This window comes from Acanthochromis polyacanthus, chromosome 9, assembly GCF_021347895.1.
Source record: "Acanthochromis polyacanthus isolate Apoly-LR-REF ecotype Palm Island chromosome 9, KAUST_Apoly_ChrSc, whole genome shotgun sequence".
Classification (NCBI taxonomy): Eukaryota; Metazoa; Chordata; class Actinopteri; family Pomacentridae; genus Acanthochromis; species Acanthochromis polyacanthus.
Genome location: NC_067121.1, coordinates 30967436 through 30982481, shown reverse-complemented (window position 1 = coordinate 30982481; position 15046 = coordinate 30967436). Strand labels below are relative to the sequence as shown.

General features: G+C 43.0%; 1 protein-coding gene across 1 annotated transcript in view; it reads left to right on the top strand.

Annotated features, from left to right (window-relative positions):
• Positions 1 to 12514, top strand: part of ephb3a (eph receptor B3a) — a 36804-nt gene extending 24290 nt beyond the window's left edge. The window contains exons 11-15 of the mRNA XM_022213070.2: positions 682 to 929; positions 4917 to 5132; positions 5398 to 5547; positions 7950 to 8143; positions 10743 to 12514. Coding sequence (XP_022068762.1) covers positions 682 to 929; positions 4917 to 5132; positions 5398 to 5547; positions 7950 to 8143; positions 10743 to 10854 — 920 coding nt within the window. The 3' untranslated portion in view covers positions 10855 to 12514. The remainder of the gene's footprint in view (positions 1 to 681; positions 930 to 4916; positions 5133 to 5397; positions 5548 to 7949; positions 8144 to 10742) is intronic.
• Positions 12515 to 15046: the final 2532 nt, after the last annotated feature.

The following is a 15046-nucleotide window of genomic DNA, read 5'->3' as shown; positions in this document are numbered from 1 at the left end:
TGTTTTTGTCCAAGAGGATGGAAAATAATGCAAGTTGATTAATCATTTATTTGAACAGGAGTGTGCCATCAAGCCCCTGGGTCTGCTCTGTAAGAGAGGCCTCTCTGGGAGAAAGAGGGTTGGGATTCAAAGTGTGCATGAGAGCTTTGGGTGGGAGGGATTGAAGAGAAAATCTTTTCTGTAGCTTTTCCTCCCTAGTCTACTTTTTTTTCTGTCTCCAGCTGCATGTTGTGTCCTAACTTTACCTCAAATGACGGTCTGCTCCTGCTCGTTCAACCTTCCTCCCTATCTTTTCTTTCTTTCTCCTTCTTTCCCTTGTAAACATTTGCACTCAGACACCAAATACAAAACCCTCAAGTACCTCGCCCGTCCTCTGTCTCCCTGCACCGCTCCCAGGTTGCACAGTCGATCGATGCTGGTTGCTCCCTCCCTCCCCAACATCTTTGACCTCTGACCTCCCGTACCTCCTCGTCTCTTTTCGATATTCTCTCCCACAGTTGAAGCCGACCCTCAACTCTCTCAAATCAGCTCCTTCACTCCCAAATCCGACCAATAACTCTCCCCGCATTTACCCCCCTCCCTCCACGTCCCCTCCACCTCTTCCTCTTCTTTCCTCTGCTCACTCACCCCCTCCCATCACCCCTTCCTCCTCCCCCCGCCTTGTTTGTTGTGTCGCTCCAGGTGAGTTTGGCGAGGTTTGCCGCGGCCGTCTCAAGCAGCCCGGTCGCAGAGAAATGGTGGTGGCGATAAAAACGCTGAAGGCCGGCTACACCGAGCGCCAGAGGAGGGACTTCCTGGCCGAGGCCTCGATCATGGGCCAGTTCGACCATCCCAACGTGATCCGGCTGGAGGGCGTCCTGACCCGGAGCTGCCCCGTCCTCATCATCACCGAGTTCATGGAGAACGGAGCGCTGGATTCCTTCCTCAGGGTAAGCTCGGCGGGAAGTGTGCGGCGCAGCACCTCTGACAGAGAAGATTGCTTTCTGTTTGTATCAAAGCCAAAAAGAACACACACACAGACAGTCGTTCACGATACCTTTGGGTTATCGGAATGTTTTACTCTGTGTAAAACACCCCGAGGCGCTCGCTCGCTGACTGATAGAGATTAAATGTGCAATATAACGCCTGGAGACAGGCATAGTGTCTCTGCTTGACGTGACTGACTGATGCTGACAGGCTTTCCACAATGCACAAACTCCTGGTGGAAATCTGTCACACACAGACCTTTGGATAGGTTTGCTTCGGTGTATTAGAGAGTCTTTGTACAACCAGAGAATAAATTACTGATCAGAGTTTGCAGTTCAGACCACACCACCTACACAAAACGCTGAACAAAGGCAGGATGAGAAACGAAGTGTCACAAGGTACATTTCCAGCTGCGTGGTGGCTATTACATGTCATTTACATTCGACAAAATGTGTTTTCTTGTGTGGCTGCACTGCGAGGAAGTGTACTTAGTGCAGCTTTTAGGCTGAACGAGGTTACGCAGAGCTTGTGATGAGTCAATTCTGGGGATTAATAGCAGATTCAGCGAGCAGAAATTGTTGGGAGCATCATCAATGATATTGAGAGCTCTGATATTAACCAGCTTGTCCTGATATGTTGTTGTTTTAGTGGATTTGATGCCCTGTAGCCAAATCTGCAGCACTTGTGCCCACAAATTATGATTTGCAAACTTCTGAAATGTTAAAAGTTTCCTGACAAAAACTAAAGCCAAAATTGGCTAAATGAAGACTGCGATCTGCGAATGCATGATTGAAGAAACCGTAGATCTGATTATGAATCGATTTGTCGCCAGTTGTCACTTCGGTGCTAAAAGAGCGGAGGTTCAATACCCACGTCTGTCATTTCCGTGACAGGAAATTAATTGACAAGCACGAGTTTACCAGCTTTTATCTGTTTTCAGTCCGCCTATATTGAATATTTCTGGGTTTTGGATTGTTTACAAGAAAAAAATAAGCAATTTGAAGTTGTCCTCTTGGGTTCTGGAAAATAATAATTGGCATTTCTCCTTATTTTCTGTCATTTCATAGAGTGAGGCTTCAACGATTAATTGAAAACAAAACAAGCGGTTTGTTAGTAATGAAAATGTCAGTTTGCAGCTCTACAGTCCAGATGGCGCTCCTTCCTTTTCTCCTTTTTCAATGGACAGAAAATTCACCGGTTCTGATAATTATGAAGATAATTATGACAATAATTGTTTCATTCGTTTATCAAGCAGTATTTTGTTGCTTCTCTTATTTTGTCAAAATTTGTTTGCTGCTTTTTTGTGTTGAATCATTTTAAATTAGATATCTTTTGACTTTTGGTTGGACAAAAGAAATAAAGAAAAGTATTTTTACTCCACAATTATTAATCTGTGACTAATATTTACGCTGCAGTGTATATTTGAGGTGAAGTTGAGGTTGAAAATATTTTTAAAGAGTGACTGAATGAGACTAATCACTCATTCACTGCTGAATGTTGACACTTAGAAGTTTTTAATACATGGTGCTGAGGACGCAGCGGACAAAGTAATGATTGTCACTTCTGTGACAATGATTTTGATAATCAATTTAGATTTTAAGTAATTTATGAAGCTAAATTGCTTTTGCTGCTTCCAAACTATTTAAAAGTGCTGATTTACTAGTTTAAAATATATATATATACTCCCAATATGTTTGTGTTTTGTGCTGTTGCTTGGACCAAACAAACAGGGCTGCACTAAAAATTATTTTCTATCAATTATGGCAACAGCAGTCAAATTAACTGGTTAAATCAAATTCTTTATCCTCTGATTTTAATTCTTAAATGTGAGTACTTTCTGCTTTCTCTTCTCTTCTATGGCAGCAAACTGAATATTTTTGGAGGAAACAAGACATTTAAGAACATTGCCTCAAGCTGATTGAAATGTTTCACCGTTTTCTGACTGCTACAACCAGTTAATTTTTAAAAATAATCGATGGATTTGTCAGCAATGGAGTTGATAATTACTTGCAGCCCCGTTTTGATTGTTGATTTAAAAAGAATATCCATCATAATGTCTTGAAACATCCAAATAATGTGTTGACGGAGTAGAAGCAGAATTGAAAAATCAACCATTTGCTTGAGAAAACAATGGACAGATTAATCAAAATAAAAAAATAATCATTGTTGGACTTCTATTGTCAATTGTTATGTCATTTATTTTCTTGTACAATTGATAAATTGTCTGAAAAATGGCAAAAAAAAAGTGGAGCCCGAGACAACATCCTCACACATCTTCCGTTTATTAGCATATAATGTCATACAAAGGCAAGAAGAAGCTCATTTTTTCTTCAGTCAACTGTGACAATTCTGACAATCTGTCAATCAATCGAATAACTATCTGCTTCCCTTTTAAGTGCAAACCACTTCTTGTAAATCCCGATGAACACTTTCACTCTATTCTGTTTTATTTCTTCAGTGATTTCTTCGAGTTTCTAAAAGGATTCATTGAAAATGTAAACCGTCATCAGTTGTAGCCCCACATCTGATCGTCCAGCCGGAGCTTCTTCCCTCCTTCTCACCCACTCCTCTCAGCCAGCTGTCCCACAAATAACAGAAAAAAGAAAGGAAAAAAAAAAAAAAGGAGCTGGCTGGTCTGTGCTCTCGTCACCCCCGCTCGGTGTCACATCGACTGTGACTCAGAGGAACTCAGAGTTCTGCTCTAACGAGGAAACTATAGAGTTAACTCACAAACGTACACATGCAAAAACTGTCGGAGTGTGTCAACCCACATGAGAATATCGACTGAGGACATGAACACATACACGACGCATGCACATGCAGATGCTTTGCAGATATGTAGAAATAAGACACACACATGCATGCATGCCACGGTGGCTTTGCAGGCCTGCTGTGAATCATGGCTGTTTATACATCCATCCATCCTGGCTTGTTTGGCTGTCAGACTTCATTGGAGTGTGCAGACGACAAAGCAGCGTGTTTATGGTTTTGTCATGTCACGTCTTGTGTTCTTTGCCTTCTCATTGTGAAGTCAAAGAAGGAAATGATTATGTCGAAAATAGCGTTTTTTTTCCCCCTCCCCCCTCTCCTGATTCTGCTCGTATTAAAAATTCAGGTCATGAGAGAAAACCTCGCAGCGTAGCTTCATTCAGTTTTGCAGAAATTCCTATCCATTTTTTAATTGTATATTGACATTCCATTGATTCGTCTTAGTTCAGCTCTCGCACATCCCGGTTCACAAGGCTGCACAGGTCGGAGCGGGTGCTGATTTTATTGTGATTTTGATTTTGTGGTGCGCTTCACAAATGTGGAGAATTGTAAATTAAACCTTGAAAGGGCTAATCTAAGCTTTGTTTCATGCTTCTCAGATGTTAACACACACACACAAAAAGCAAAATTCTGCAAATCAAGGACTTTCAAATAAGGAAAAACAGCTCTGAGCAACGTGCCATTGTAATCTAGTTGACAGCCTGACTTTGCTTTAATGTTTGTAAGCAAAAAAAAAATGCAAGGAAAGCTTTTAGTGTGAAAGGGCCCACGTTAACAGCCGTGTACAGCCTGTACCCACAACTAGTTTATCAGTCACAGAGTGGAATGGATACCTGCAGAGGTCTGGTTTGATTTCGGTTTCCGTGTGGAGTCAATACTGAGCCCTAATAACTTTAGTATGACAGTAAAGAGTCTAATTAATCAGCTAATTGGACAGCATGCACGAAAAGGTCAGCTGTCAGTGACTGTCAGGAGCAGCCGTGAAGCATTTTGACAGATGTCATGTTTATGTGGCCTCGGTGACTGATTGGCTCCCTCTGGTGCTCCTCTTATCTCCCGTACTCGTCCCAACCGTCTGCTTCTCCATATTTCAACACATCTTTTCTCATTTTTCACTCCTCCCTGTTCATTAACCGCCTCCTCCTGCCTCCCTCTTCGTCTCTCCGACCATGTTCCTGCAGCTGAACGACGGCCGCTTCACGATGACGCAGCTGGTCGGGATGCTGCGCGGCATCGCTGCGGGGATGAAGTACCTGTCAGACATGAACTATGTGCACCGAGACCTCGCCGCCCGGAATATCCTGGTCAACAGCAACTTGGTCTGCAAGGTCTCTGACTTCGGCCTGTCACGCTTTCTGGACGACACATCCGCTGACCCGACTTACACGAGCTCCCTGGTCAGTGAACTGTGTGTGTGTGGGTTCAAACTGTGCTCCTCAATGTTTGTATACTCTGTTCATGCTTAATTAAGCCTGCTAATTTGATCCCCTCCACTTGGTTCTCGTGTGCATATGGATGTATGTGCGAGTGATCATGTGTGCCAATATTTGCCTGCGAGAGCGTCTGTGAAATTTGCGTTCGCTTTTTTTTCTGCGTGTGCGTGTCGTTCTAGTGTCCTCCGGGGTGTCGATACCATCCCCCAACTCTTTATGTGTGTTTTAGGGAGGGAAGATTCCCATTCGGTGGACGGCACCGGAGGCCATTGCCTTCAGGAAGTTCACGTCTGCCAGTGACGTGTGGAGTTACGGCATCGTCATGTGGGAGGTGGTGTCCTACGGAGAGAGGCCATACTGGGACATGAGCAACCAAGACGTGAGTTCGCTTGACACACATCTACATGCCAAAATGCACATGGAAGGAGTGTTATGTCTAAGTTTAGGGCCAGCTGAGAGTTTCTCTGAGCTGCTGTGGCTTTGATTTCCAGCGTGACATGTTGGACCCGGGCCTGTTCTGCTGTCTTTATCTCCTCGCTGCAGATGCTGGTGCAGCTGTGTGCCTGTGTTCTAGTTTTTTACCACCTTATTTGCAGCCCACCCCCCTACAAATCCATACGGCAAAGCCTCCCTCCTCACACTCACAAAGGCATACTCAGGAAAGGCTTCTTCTTTTTTTCTTTCTTTTTTTTTTTTTTTACGGGCGTTGTTACCTGTAGGCTATCTGCACTGCACAGACATTGTAACTACAGCAGTGAGCTGTGAGGAAAGAAAAGAGAAATCTCTTGGTTCCCCCTCCCTGAACAAAGTACTGAAGCAATGTGTACACCTCCACTTAATTCTCCGAGGAATATTTGCTCTGTATTGTGCTTCAAAAAGAGACTTGTAAGGCTGATAGCGATAAAGCAACCGGGAAAAAAAGGAGCCAAAATGAAAAATGCCAGTAATGTATGTATAACTTTCAAGACAAAACCCACATGCAGTAATGAAAGCATCAAAGCAGAGGCCTTCTATTGTTCCCAATAGCCTTTGTGCCACAGTCATCGCTCAATAAGCAACAGAGTCAACAAATACGAGATATAAACAGAGGTACTCGCTGGCTAGAAGCACGACATAAAAATCAAAGGACAAGCAGCAGGAGAAGAGGAGTGCAGCAGAAATACTTTATTGTTCCCAAATGGCAATTTTTTATTGTTGTGGGGAGTTAAAACCCATACAGAGCTTATGGAGGCAAATGCAGTTGCTAGGCGAAATCAAATCAATGAGCCAATGTGTCTCTCCTTCACGTATTGTTCCTCCCATCAATCACTCCGGCTCTGAAGTGACAAATTTGAGAATATTGTTTTTATAGTTTGTAAAGAAAGAGTGGAATATGTGACAGCGTGACATAATACAGTCACCGGTGATTACTCTTACACCGCGCTAACAAAGGCCAAACGGAACGAGCATAATACGAATGAGTCAGAGCCAAATGGCGGCGCTTTGTGGAGCTGCCACATCTAATCTGCTGAAGTCCTGCGCGATTTTCTGGGTTGATATCTAGCGTAGTAAATGAAATTTAAATGCTCATTTTATTTGAAACGTGTTCATGTTGCTTTCCATGGCGGCGGAGGAGCTCTGTGGACAGCAAAGCTAGCTTCTATTTTTTATTATTTATTTTATTTTTGAAAAGGTTGCTGTAAATTTTTTGGCACATTTTATACAGATAATCATCCTCTTTAGAGAATTAACTAATGATTTCAGTGATTTTTTTTTTTTTAAATTTTTCGTCTGGTGCCATCATGAAGTTCACAGTTGGTTTTGAGTAAAATATAATTTCAGATACCAGATGAAATTAGCCACAGTTATTCAACACCCTGAATAGATGACATTTAATAACCAAGCAATTTTCAGATTTTTTCCACTTGACTAATTTGAGTTCTAACCAGATACCTGCCAAACTAATGGCCCTCTCATTAGCCTTAAATGCTAACATGCTAAAAATGTTTAAAGAGCCCAAATCATTTTTTTGGGTTTCTCTTCTATTAGTGTATTGTAGTTTTTCTGTGCACACCAAAGTTAATAATGCTCTCCCATAGAAAACACAGCTCCTTATCTGTCTGCAATGCCTCGTTTAAAGTCCAGGCTTTACTTCTGTTACATATGTACAGCATGTAACACATTTACATAACACTACTGTGGAACAACGAAGAATGAGCAGCTTCCTCAACCTGTCCACCATTATTACTAGAGAGGCTTCTGCTAGAGATACATTTCTCTGCTTTTACTAAGAGGTCTCATAATTACGGTATTAAACTTTCATCGGGCCAGCTGACCAATCAGAGCAGACTGGGCTTTGCAGGAGGCGGGGCTTAAAGAGACAGTTTCAGGCAGATAACGAGAAGAGGTGCTGCAGGATGTAGCATGTTGAACGTTAAATCCTCTAAAAACAGTCTAGTAAAACCCAAAAGGTAATAATAATATGAACTTGTTAATATTATACAATTATATCATTATCACTGTGGATATGCTAGCATTTAGCATCACTGTTACATCGCACGCTGTCAGTTGCTGACTGGTCCACAAACCTTTTTCTAATTCACACTGAAAGTAAATGTAACTGTAATATCCATTGTTTGTCACTTAATTTGATCATCAGTAGCTTTAAAGAAGGATGTAATGCTTTTATTTTGTTCCTCTTACCTCTTGTTATTTCACAAAAATTGCCCACAAGCAGCCCAATCTACAGTAAGTCCCTCCTGTAGACCTTCACTCTGTTAACATTGTCTCGCTGTTCCTCAGGTGATGACGGCAGTAGAGCAGGACTACCGGCTGCCTCCACCCATGGACTGTCCCATGGTGCTGCACCAGCTGATGCTAGAGTGCTGGATGAAAGAAAGAAACCTGAGGCCCAAATTCTCCCGTATCGTCAGCACCTTGGACAAGCTGCTCCGTAACGCTGCCAGCCTCAAGGTGGTGACCAGCACCTACTCAGGGTGAGTCCAAACGCAGTTTAAAGGTGTCGGCAAACCGGTCTCTGTGACACGTCTTCCCGCCAAGAAGACCTGAAGGCAGGTGTGCTTTAAAGGGCTGCAGCTGAAGGTGAAACTGTCGACGAGTTGGCTTCAGATGTGGCGTCTGTAAAAACATTTGTAGCGCTGCACTCGGCTGTGCAAACGAAATGAAGGTTCCAACTCTGCGTCCTTCCTCTCCTCCAACAGCAGTGTGTTTTGTTAAGTTGTTCCATTGTTGGAAGGGTTTAAAGGGTGTCTCAGATGCTCCTCGACCTTCCAACGAGCACTTCATGTGAAACATATCGACGCCTTGAGCCCTCACTCTGAGCCTTAAGTAGCTTTTCCACACATTTTTTTGTTTTTAAAAAAATAAAGAAAGACCAGTGTCATAAATTGTGCCTTAGCATTGATCAGAAACTACCTTTCTGGCATTGAAGTGAATGTGGAGAAGCAGCAAAGTGGATGGAAAGCGCCTGCTTTTGGAAAAGTGCTATATCTCAGTCTTTTTTAGAAAGCACTGCAATGTTGCCACCTTGGCAAGTTTGCTGTGAGATTTAGCAACTTTACAGAGAGACTTGCTGAATTCAGTTTCTGCAGCAAAATATCTCAGAAGGGTAGAAAGTTTGACCAAGTGGATATGTGTCTGCAACACTATCCCACAACTTCTTGTCAATTTAAAGTATCTCAGAGTTAAATTGTTATAATGTTTGATAACAAATTTGGAGGAATTCTAATTATAAAGTGTTGTGTGTGTTGTGGCTAACTTGGCGCCTGCTGTAGCCGACCTTTGCTGAAAATATAATCATTGTGTTATTGACTTTCTCATACAGGCATCAAATGCTTTTCAGGTTTTTCTACAATACCAGCAGAAATAGAGCAAATACAAAAAAGCAGTGATGCAATCCCTTGTCTTTCACCTGGTGTGAAATTGTCCTCTGTATTGTATATGACGGCTGTGGAGTGCAGGATGAAGACGACTCCTGCTACAGAGACGAGCAGAGTAGCGCCTCTGGGTTGTTGGAATAAGATGTCACGGTGAAAATATTATGGCTGGCCTAAAGAGAGGCACAACAAGGTTCATGCTTGTTTGGTTTGGTTTGTTTTATGCTTTCGGTTGACTTGGGAGGATACCTCTTTGAGCTGAAGGGTTTTGCTGCCAGACAGGCGTCTGCCTCTTTCTCTCTGGCACTTCTCTTGGAAGTGTAACAGTTGACTTATTCATAGGTAGCTGTCTTCGCCTTGATGAGTTGTTTTCCTGCTTTGTTTCTGAGCGCAGTGACTCCAAATCTTCCAGCGATTTTTTTTTTTCCTTCACTGACATGTTTGTTGTGAATTTTGTTAGCCTGGCATCCAGTCAACAGTATGATTAGTTGCGGTTTAGATGCTAGATCCTCAGCTCTTTTGTGATGTATAATGAATCAAGCGCACATCCACGACTCTGTGTCTCCAGCGCTGGCGATGGTATCCTCTTTCCAACAAACACATAAGGCAGAATTCATACATGGAGCATCCAGGTCTGGTGCCAGCTCCTTGGCTCACAGTTCCACTCTAACACCGAGCCCCAAGGGCGATTCCTATGCCAGGATTTGGACTCAGTGAAGCTAATTGTGTGTGGAAATGTAATGGCTGACCTCGGTTTAATTCCCCCTATACTTGGCTGGATGCTGGAATGTAGGTGATAGGACAGACAGCAGCCAGAGCTGCTGATGTGGAAAAGCAGGAGGTGATGAAGTGTGAGTAATAAGGGAGATTGAGGAGAAGCTAAAAGAGAGGAATGTGTTTAATTAGGTTGCTAATGAGCTTTTTAATGCATCAGGGGAGGGTGCGTCCAATGCCGTGATGGGCGAATAGGAAAGGGATGTGTGTGATGCTTCTGTGTGTGTTTGTGTGTGTGTGGATGCATGTTATGTTGTCGTTGTGTGCCGATGACATGCCAATGATTAATTTATGGTCTCATCAGTATGCTGCAGAAACAGATAGATGGAGAAGGAACAGGAGGAGGAGAAGGAGGGAGAAAGGATCATGTTGTCAGAGCATGATTTAGTGAGCGTCTCCTGTGTTTGCGTCTGAGGCGGAGAAACGCTCGCTGCTGCTCACCTGCCATTGGCTGCTCAATGATGTTGGGGCAGATAACGGAGGGAGAGAGAGGATATGAGATGCGGCGCTATCTGTGGAGTATCTTCAGCCACGAGGGCCTTAAAAACAAGGACACTGGCTGAGGAACAAAGGACACTCGGAAGCTGCAGCGCTTTTTTTCCCCAAGATAGCAGAGAAATATGTTGAACTTTTATTAAATCTGGACATGTGATGAATAGATCTGGCTTGGCATTTCAGTTGTTTATAGCAGATGAAGCTCCTGATCAGCACTTTTGAGCTTATTCTCCCGCTGCAATATTTTTACAGTTCATAACCGTGAGATTTAAGCATATAGTCTCTGCAGAATTTAGCTGCACTGACACTTAGATGGATTAGACCTTTATCCACCTTCAATGAGAGCACTTAGCGGAGTAATAATGACTTGTACCTTTTGTTTAAAGTGGCTGTGAACCTGCTGCTGACCTGTGTGGCTTTGTGTTGGCAGGGACCTGCTGCGGCTGGGAGGAACGCTGCCCGGACACAACAGGAAGAGTCCGGACAACAGTCAGGAAATCATTCGGCAACAGATGAGCCAAACTCTCCCCATCAGAGTGTGAGCCGCCGCGCACTGGAGGATACAGAGCGAATGAAAAAAACTACCTAGAAACTCTGACCAGGAGAGCCCGATGTAAAATAAAAAGAAGAAAAATAAAAAGATGGAAGCTCCGGCTGCGCAGCGAAAGAGGACCGTTTTGGAGATTTCTTTCCCACTGGAGATTTAATGTCTGTTTAAAGAGAACTTTCCATTGCAGTGTGTGTGTTCATTACTTGACACTTGTGGATTTGTGACTATTGACATAAAGCCAAACTTCTTCTTGCTCCCTCTCAGGTTGTGTTTGCATGTCTGCATGTGTTTTCTGCTGGTTGGGAATCGGTCTTTTCCTTCTCTTCACCCTCACACAGAGGACGGGCGAGCTCACAGAGGCGACCAGGTGATGCAACAGTGCCAAGATAAAGCAGACATTTGCTGAGAAACTAACTCCAAGACAGCTTGACCTCTTTAGACCATCAATCAATCGTTTCTTTTTCATTATTTTTCTTTTTCCAACCCAACCAAATATAGTTTTATCCTCCTCTTTTATTTTCTTTTTTGGAAACAAGAAAAAAAAAACACTTTTCATCCACTTCCTCTTAAATACTGTCTTCCACATGTACTGGGAGATTTACGTGTTACGAATCTGTACAAAGCATCCGAGTCTTCACACCGTCTCTCTGCCAGAGGGGAGATGTAACTGACACTGTGCGGGACACATCATGTGCATGCCAAAGTGGAAACGTTTGTTCGTAAGAGAAGTACAAATAGGTTCCACATTAACTGTTGCTTTGGTGGCATTTCGCTGTATGGGCTTTAACGTCCATGTTTTCTTAATCTTATTTGATTCATATACGCATTGTTTTGAATGCTAAGTTATTATCTATTCCTGCAAAGAGGTGGTTTTTTTGTGTTTTTTTACGAGTACCTGGGCTTAACTTTTTTATTACGATGCTTGTTTTTTCACACATTGACAAACCAGACAGACATGAATGAGTGGATTAAGGTGGAATAGCTCTGCTCAGACAGACTAATTACCTTTAAAAACACTGTACGATCGCTGTTAGGCCTTTCAATCTGTTTTTTTGTTTTGTTTTTTAAATGAAAAGCGCCCGTGGTAGTGCTGTGTTGTACTTTTTTTTTTAATCCTTTTGGCAAACGTGTTGCAGATCAGTGGGATTTTGAAAGGTCACTATCCAGATGATAGTGTCATGACCTTAATATTGACCTGACCTACAAACATCCATGTAGAGCAAATCACTTGGTTCACTTTTCCTCACGTGTGTTTTCTTCAGCACGCCAGCTGTCAGTGCAGTTTCCTATTTAAAACAACTGCCTGTATATAATACTATATTTGTATTAGACCAATCCGCTCAGCATTTAAAACTATCAGACCCGACTTTGGCCTCTCTATGACCCTCGTTTATATGCTTGTTTGTTTATTGTCGCGGAGCAAACAGATGGAGAAATTACAATTAAACGGTCATTACATATCTGAAACTATATGTCACAATGAAAGAAGAAAAATGTGTCTGTTAGGGCAGACTTCTTTTTTTTCCTGTGCAATTAAAGGTGTATTAGATTGTAAAAAAAAAAAAAAAAATTGCCAGAAAACTAGAACAAAAATAAGCATTTCTCTTTCAGTATTTTTACGATAATCATATGCAAATAAATTATTAAACGGATCTCTGGTATTCTCTTTGATTCCTCCACGGGTTCACTAGGCCGAAGTTCCAGGTCTCCTCTCATCCAGCCGAGGGATGAAAAGGGGGAGAAAGCGAGCGTGTTTTACCTCCTCAGTCGGAATATCACAGCAGCTTTGGACGGACTCATTAAGATTTAAGATTAATCAAAGCTCGGTCCACACAGCTCGCCAATTAGCGAGACCACAGGACTATTCTGGGGATTTTCAGTCTCTGTTGCTGCTGGAGAGGCTTTAAGGAGGTAAAGTTAATCTGGCTCCGCACCAAATGTCCCTGTTGTTTGGCTTTAATCTGCCGTCCAGGATACAAACCGTGGGTCTCTTGGATGCCAGCGCAGATGAGTGAAGCTGTCACCTTCTGTTTTTATTGACTGAGAGGAGGCTCATCTGTCGGGGAGGGGGGGCTCCCGGGGTTCACACTTAACCATCTCTGAGTCGCTGCTCAGACAGCAGCTGCATGATCGGCCACCAAAGGGAAGACTGGCGTTGAGTTCGCTGCATATTCTCTAATCATGCCTGCTGCTCTCAGAGGATGTACACGTACCAGGTCAACGCCGAGCCACTTGGCATTTATCACCAGCTCTGTGGGGAGATCCTGGATAAACGCTTTGTGGTGATACAGTTTGTTCTTTCTGTTCATGTATAGCGACTCTTGACCTTGGAGGACGCTATTATGCAGGAAGAGAAGGAATTCCTTCGCTAACAGTCTGCATTTTTTCGAGGGCCTGAGCTTTCAATCACGGCTTCACTGTATTTGCGGTTACATCCGAGATCCGACACAATGTCAAAAGTGAGAGTTTTCGCCCTGTTTACCGCCAAACATTGACATTGAACCGTTTCCAGCTTTGCAGGCCTGCTCTGGCTCGCTGCTCTCCAGAGACAGCACTCCAACCCTCCCATCTCAGCACAGCCGAATGTGTAATGTTCTTTCACTGCTGCATCTTAAAGATGATGCAAAATGGCAGCAAAGCGAAAGGAAAATATCTCATTATTTTATTACGGACCATTAAGTGGTGAGAAATCAGCTGCGACACTTCCTCGCTGAGGTTTTCGTGAGCGGTGGACGGGAGAGCTGAAGGGAGCAACGGCAGCGTGACAGACAGTTTTTATTTCATGGCTGCTGGTTGCTCATCGTTGACCAGACAAGTCTTCGGTTCAACATCAAATCCCGACATCACCGCGGTGATCCCAGACGATTACTGCAAGATTAACGGCAGCTCGTCTGTTATACTGCCTGCACATAATCGCTAACACCCGCCAAGACAGATCCCACGGAGGGAAAAATAAAAAAAGACTAGCAGCACATTCAAATGCTCAACTATGCACCCTCCACTCACGCACAGATCTGCTGGATTGGCAGTGATTTGTCAGATTTAGCTGCATCTACTGGTGTACCCTTTCTGAATGCACCAGTCAGTTCTCTTCCAAGCTCAAAGCACTCATTTGCCATCCTGTCCAAAGCAAGTTTAATGCCTCCAATTACAGGGGGTCTGCAAGCAGGCAGATTTGGAGCGAGGAGGCTTGGCAGGAGAGTTTGCTACGCATCAGGGCCTTTTAACAGAGTAGTGATTTGCTGCTGCTGCTGGTGCTGAAGCTGCCTGCGCCGGCTCATCAATGGAAAACTACCCTCTTTATGGTGAAGCGCATGCAGCACTAAGCCCAAACTGTGAGGAGAAGACACAAAAATCTCGGGCTTTTTAACGAGGTGTTACCGGCTTCTTTTACTCGCTACGGGTGTGTGCGTGCGTGGAGGAATTTCTGCATCTCTGCACCGCAAGCACAAATGGAAATCAAAGTCTTTTCAGCACTAATTTTTATGTAAAATGGCTTCTATTTTAATTGAATATTCCGAGAGATACTGTACGGCGGGGTGTTGAGGGTGAGCAGGAAGCACATGAAGGAAACAGTGCATAGAGACCAGATAGCTGCAGTGTTGCTGGAAAAGCGTAGCATGTGACGCTGTGCTTTAATTATATATGACAGTCGAAAGGAAACTTTTTATCTCCAAAATGTTCCAGAAACAGCTTTGACGGTCATGCATTTTTGACTTTATTATTAAAAAGGTCAACTATATTATCTGTGAAGCCTTGTTTGCATAAAGCTTTGATTAATCCACATCCCTGTCATTGATTATATCAGTAGGATTATAGATAGAATATGCAGCTCAGCCTCTACAGAATCACCTTCAGTACTCCACAGCTACAGCTATATTCCATTATTATAAGAAAGCAAAGTGTATGTAATAAATTACTTAATTTAATTTTGCTTCCTGACACACTAATTAGCCATTAAGAACCTTTAGAAAATATATATATATATATTAATTTGCTCATAATTTTGCATTTCAATCTGCAATCCCCTACAAAGCCATAAAGTTACGAGACATTCTTCTTCATTTAATCCAAATTAATGGATTACATTTACCATTTCTCATAACCAGATTATTGTAATCTTGTTAAAGATAATCCGTTACTCTCTCACCCTGGTCTTCAAGTATTATATGCGAGCATTTCTG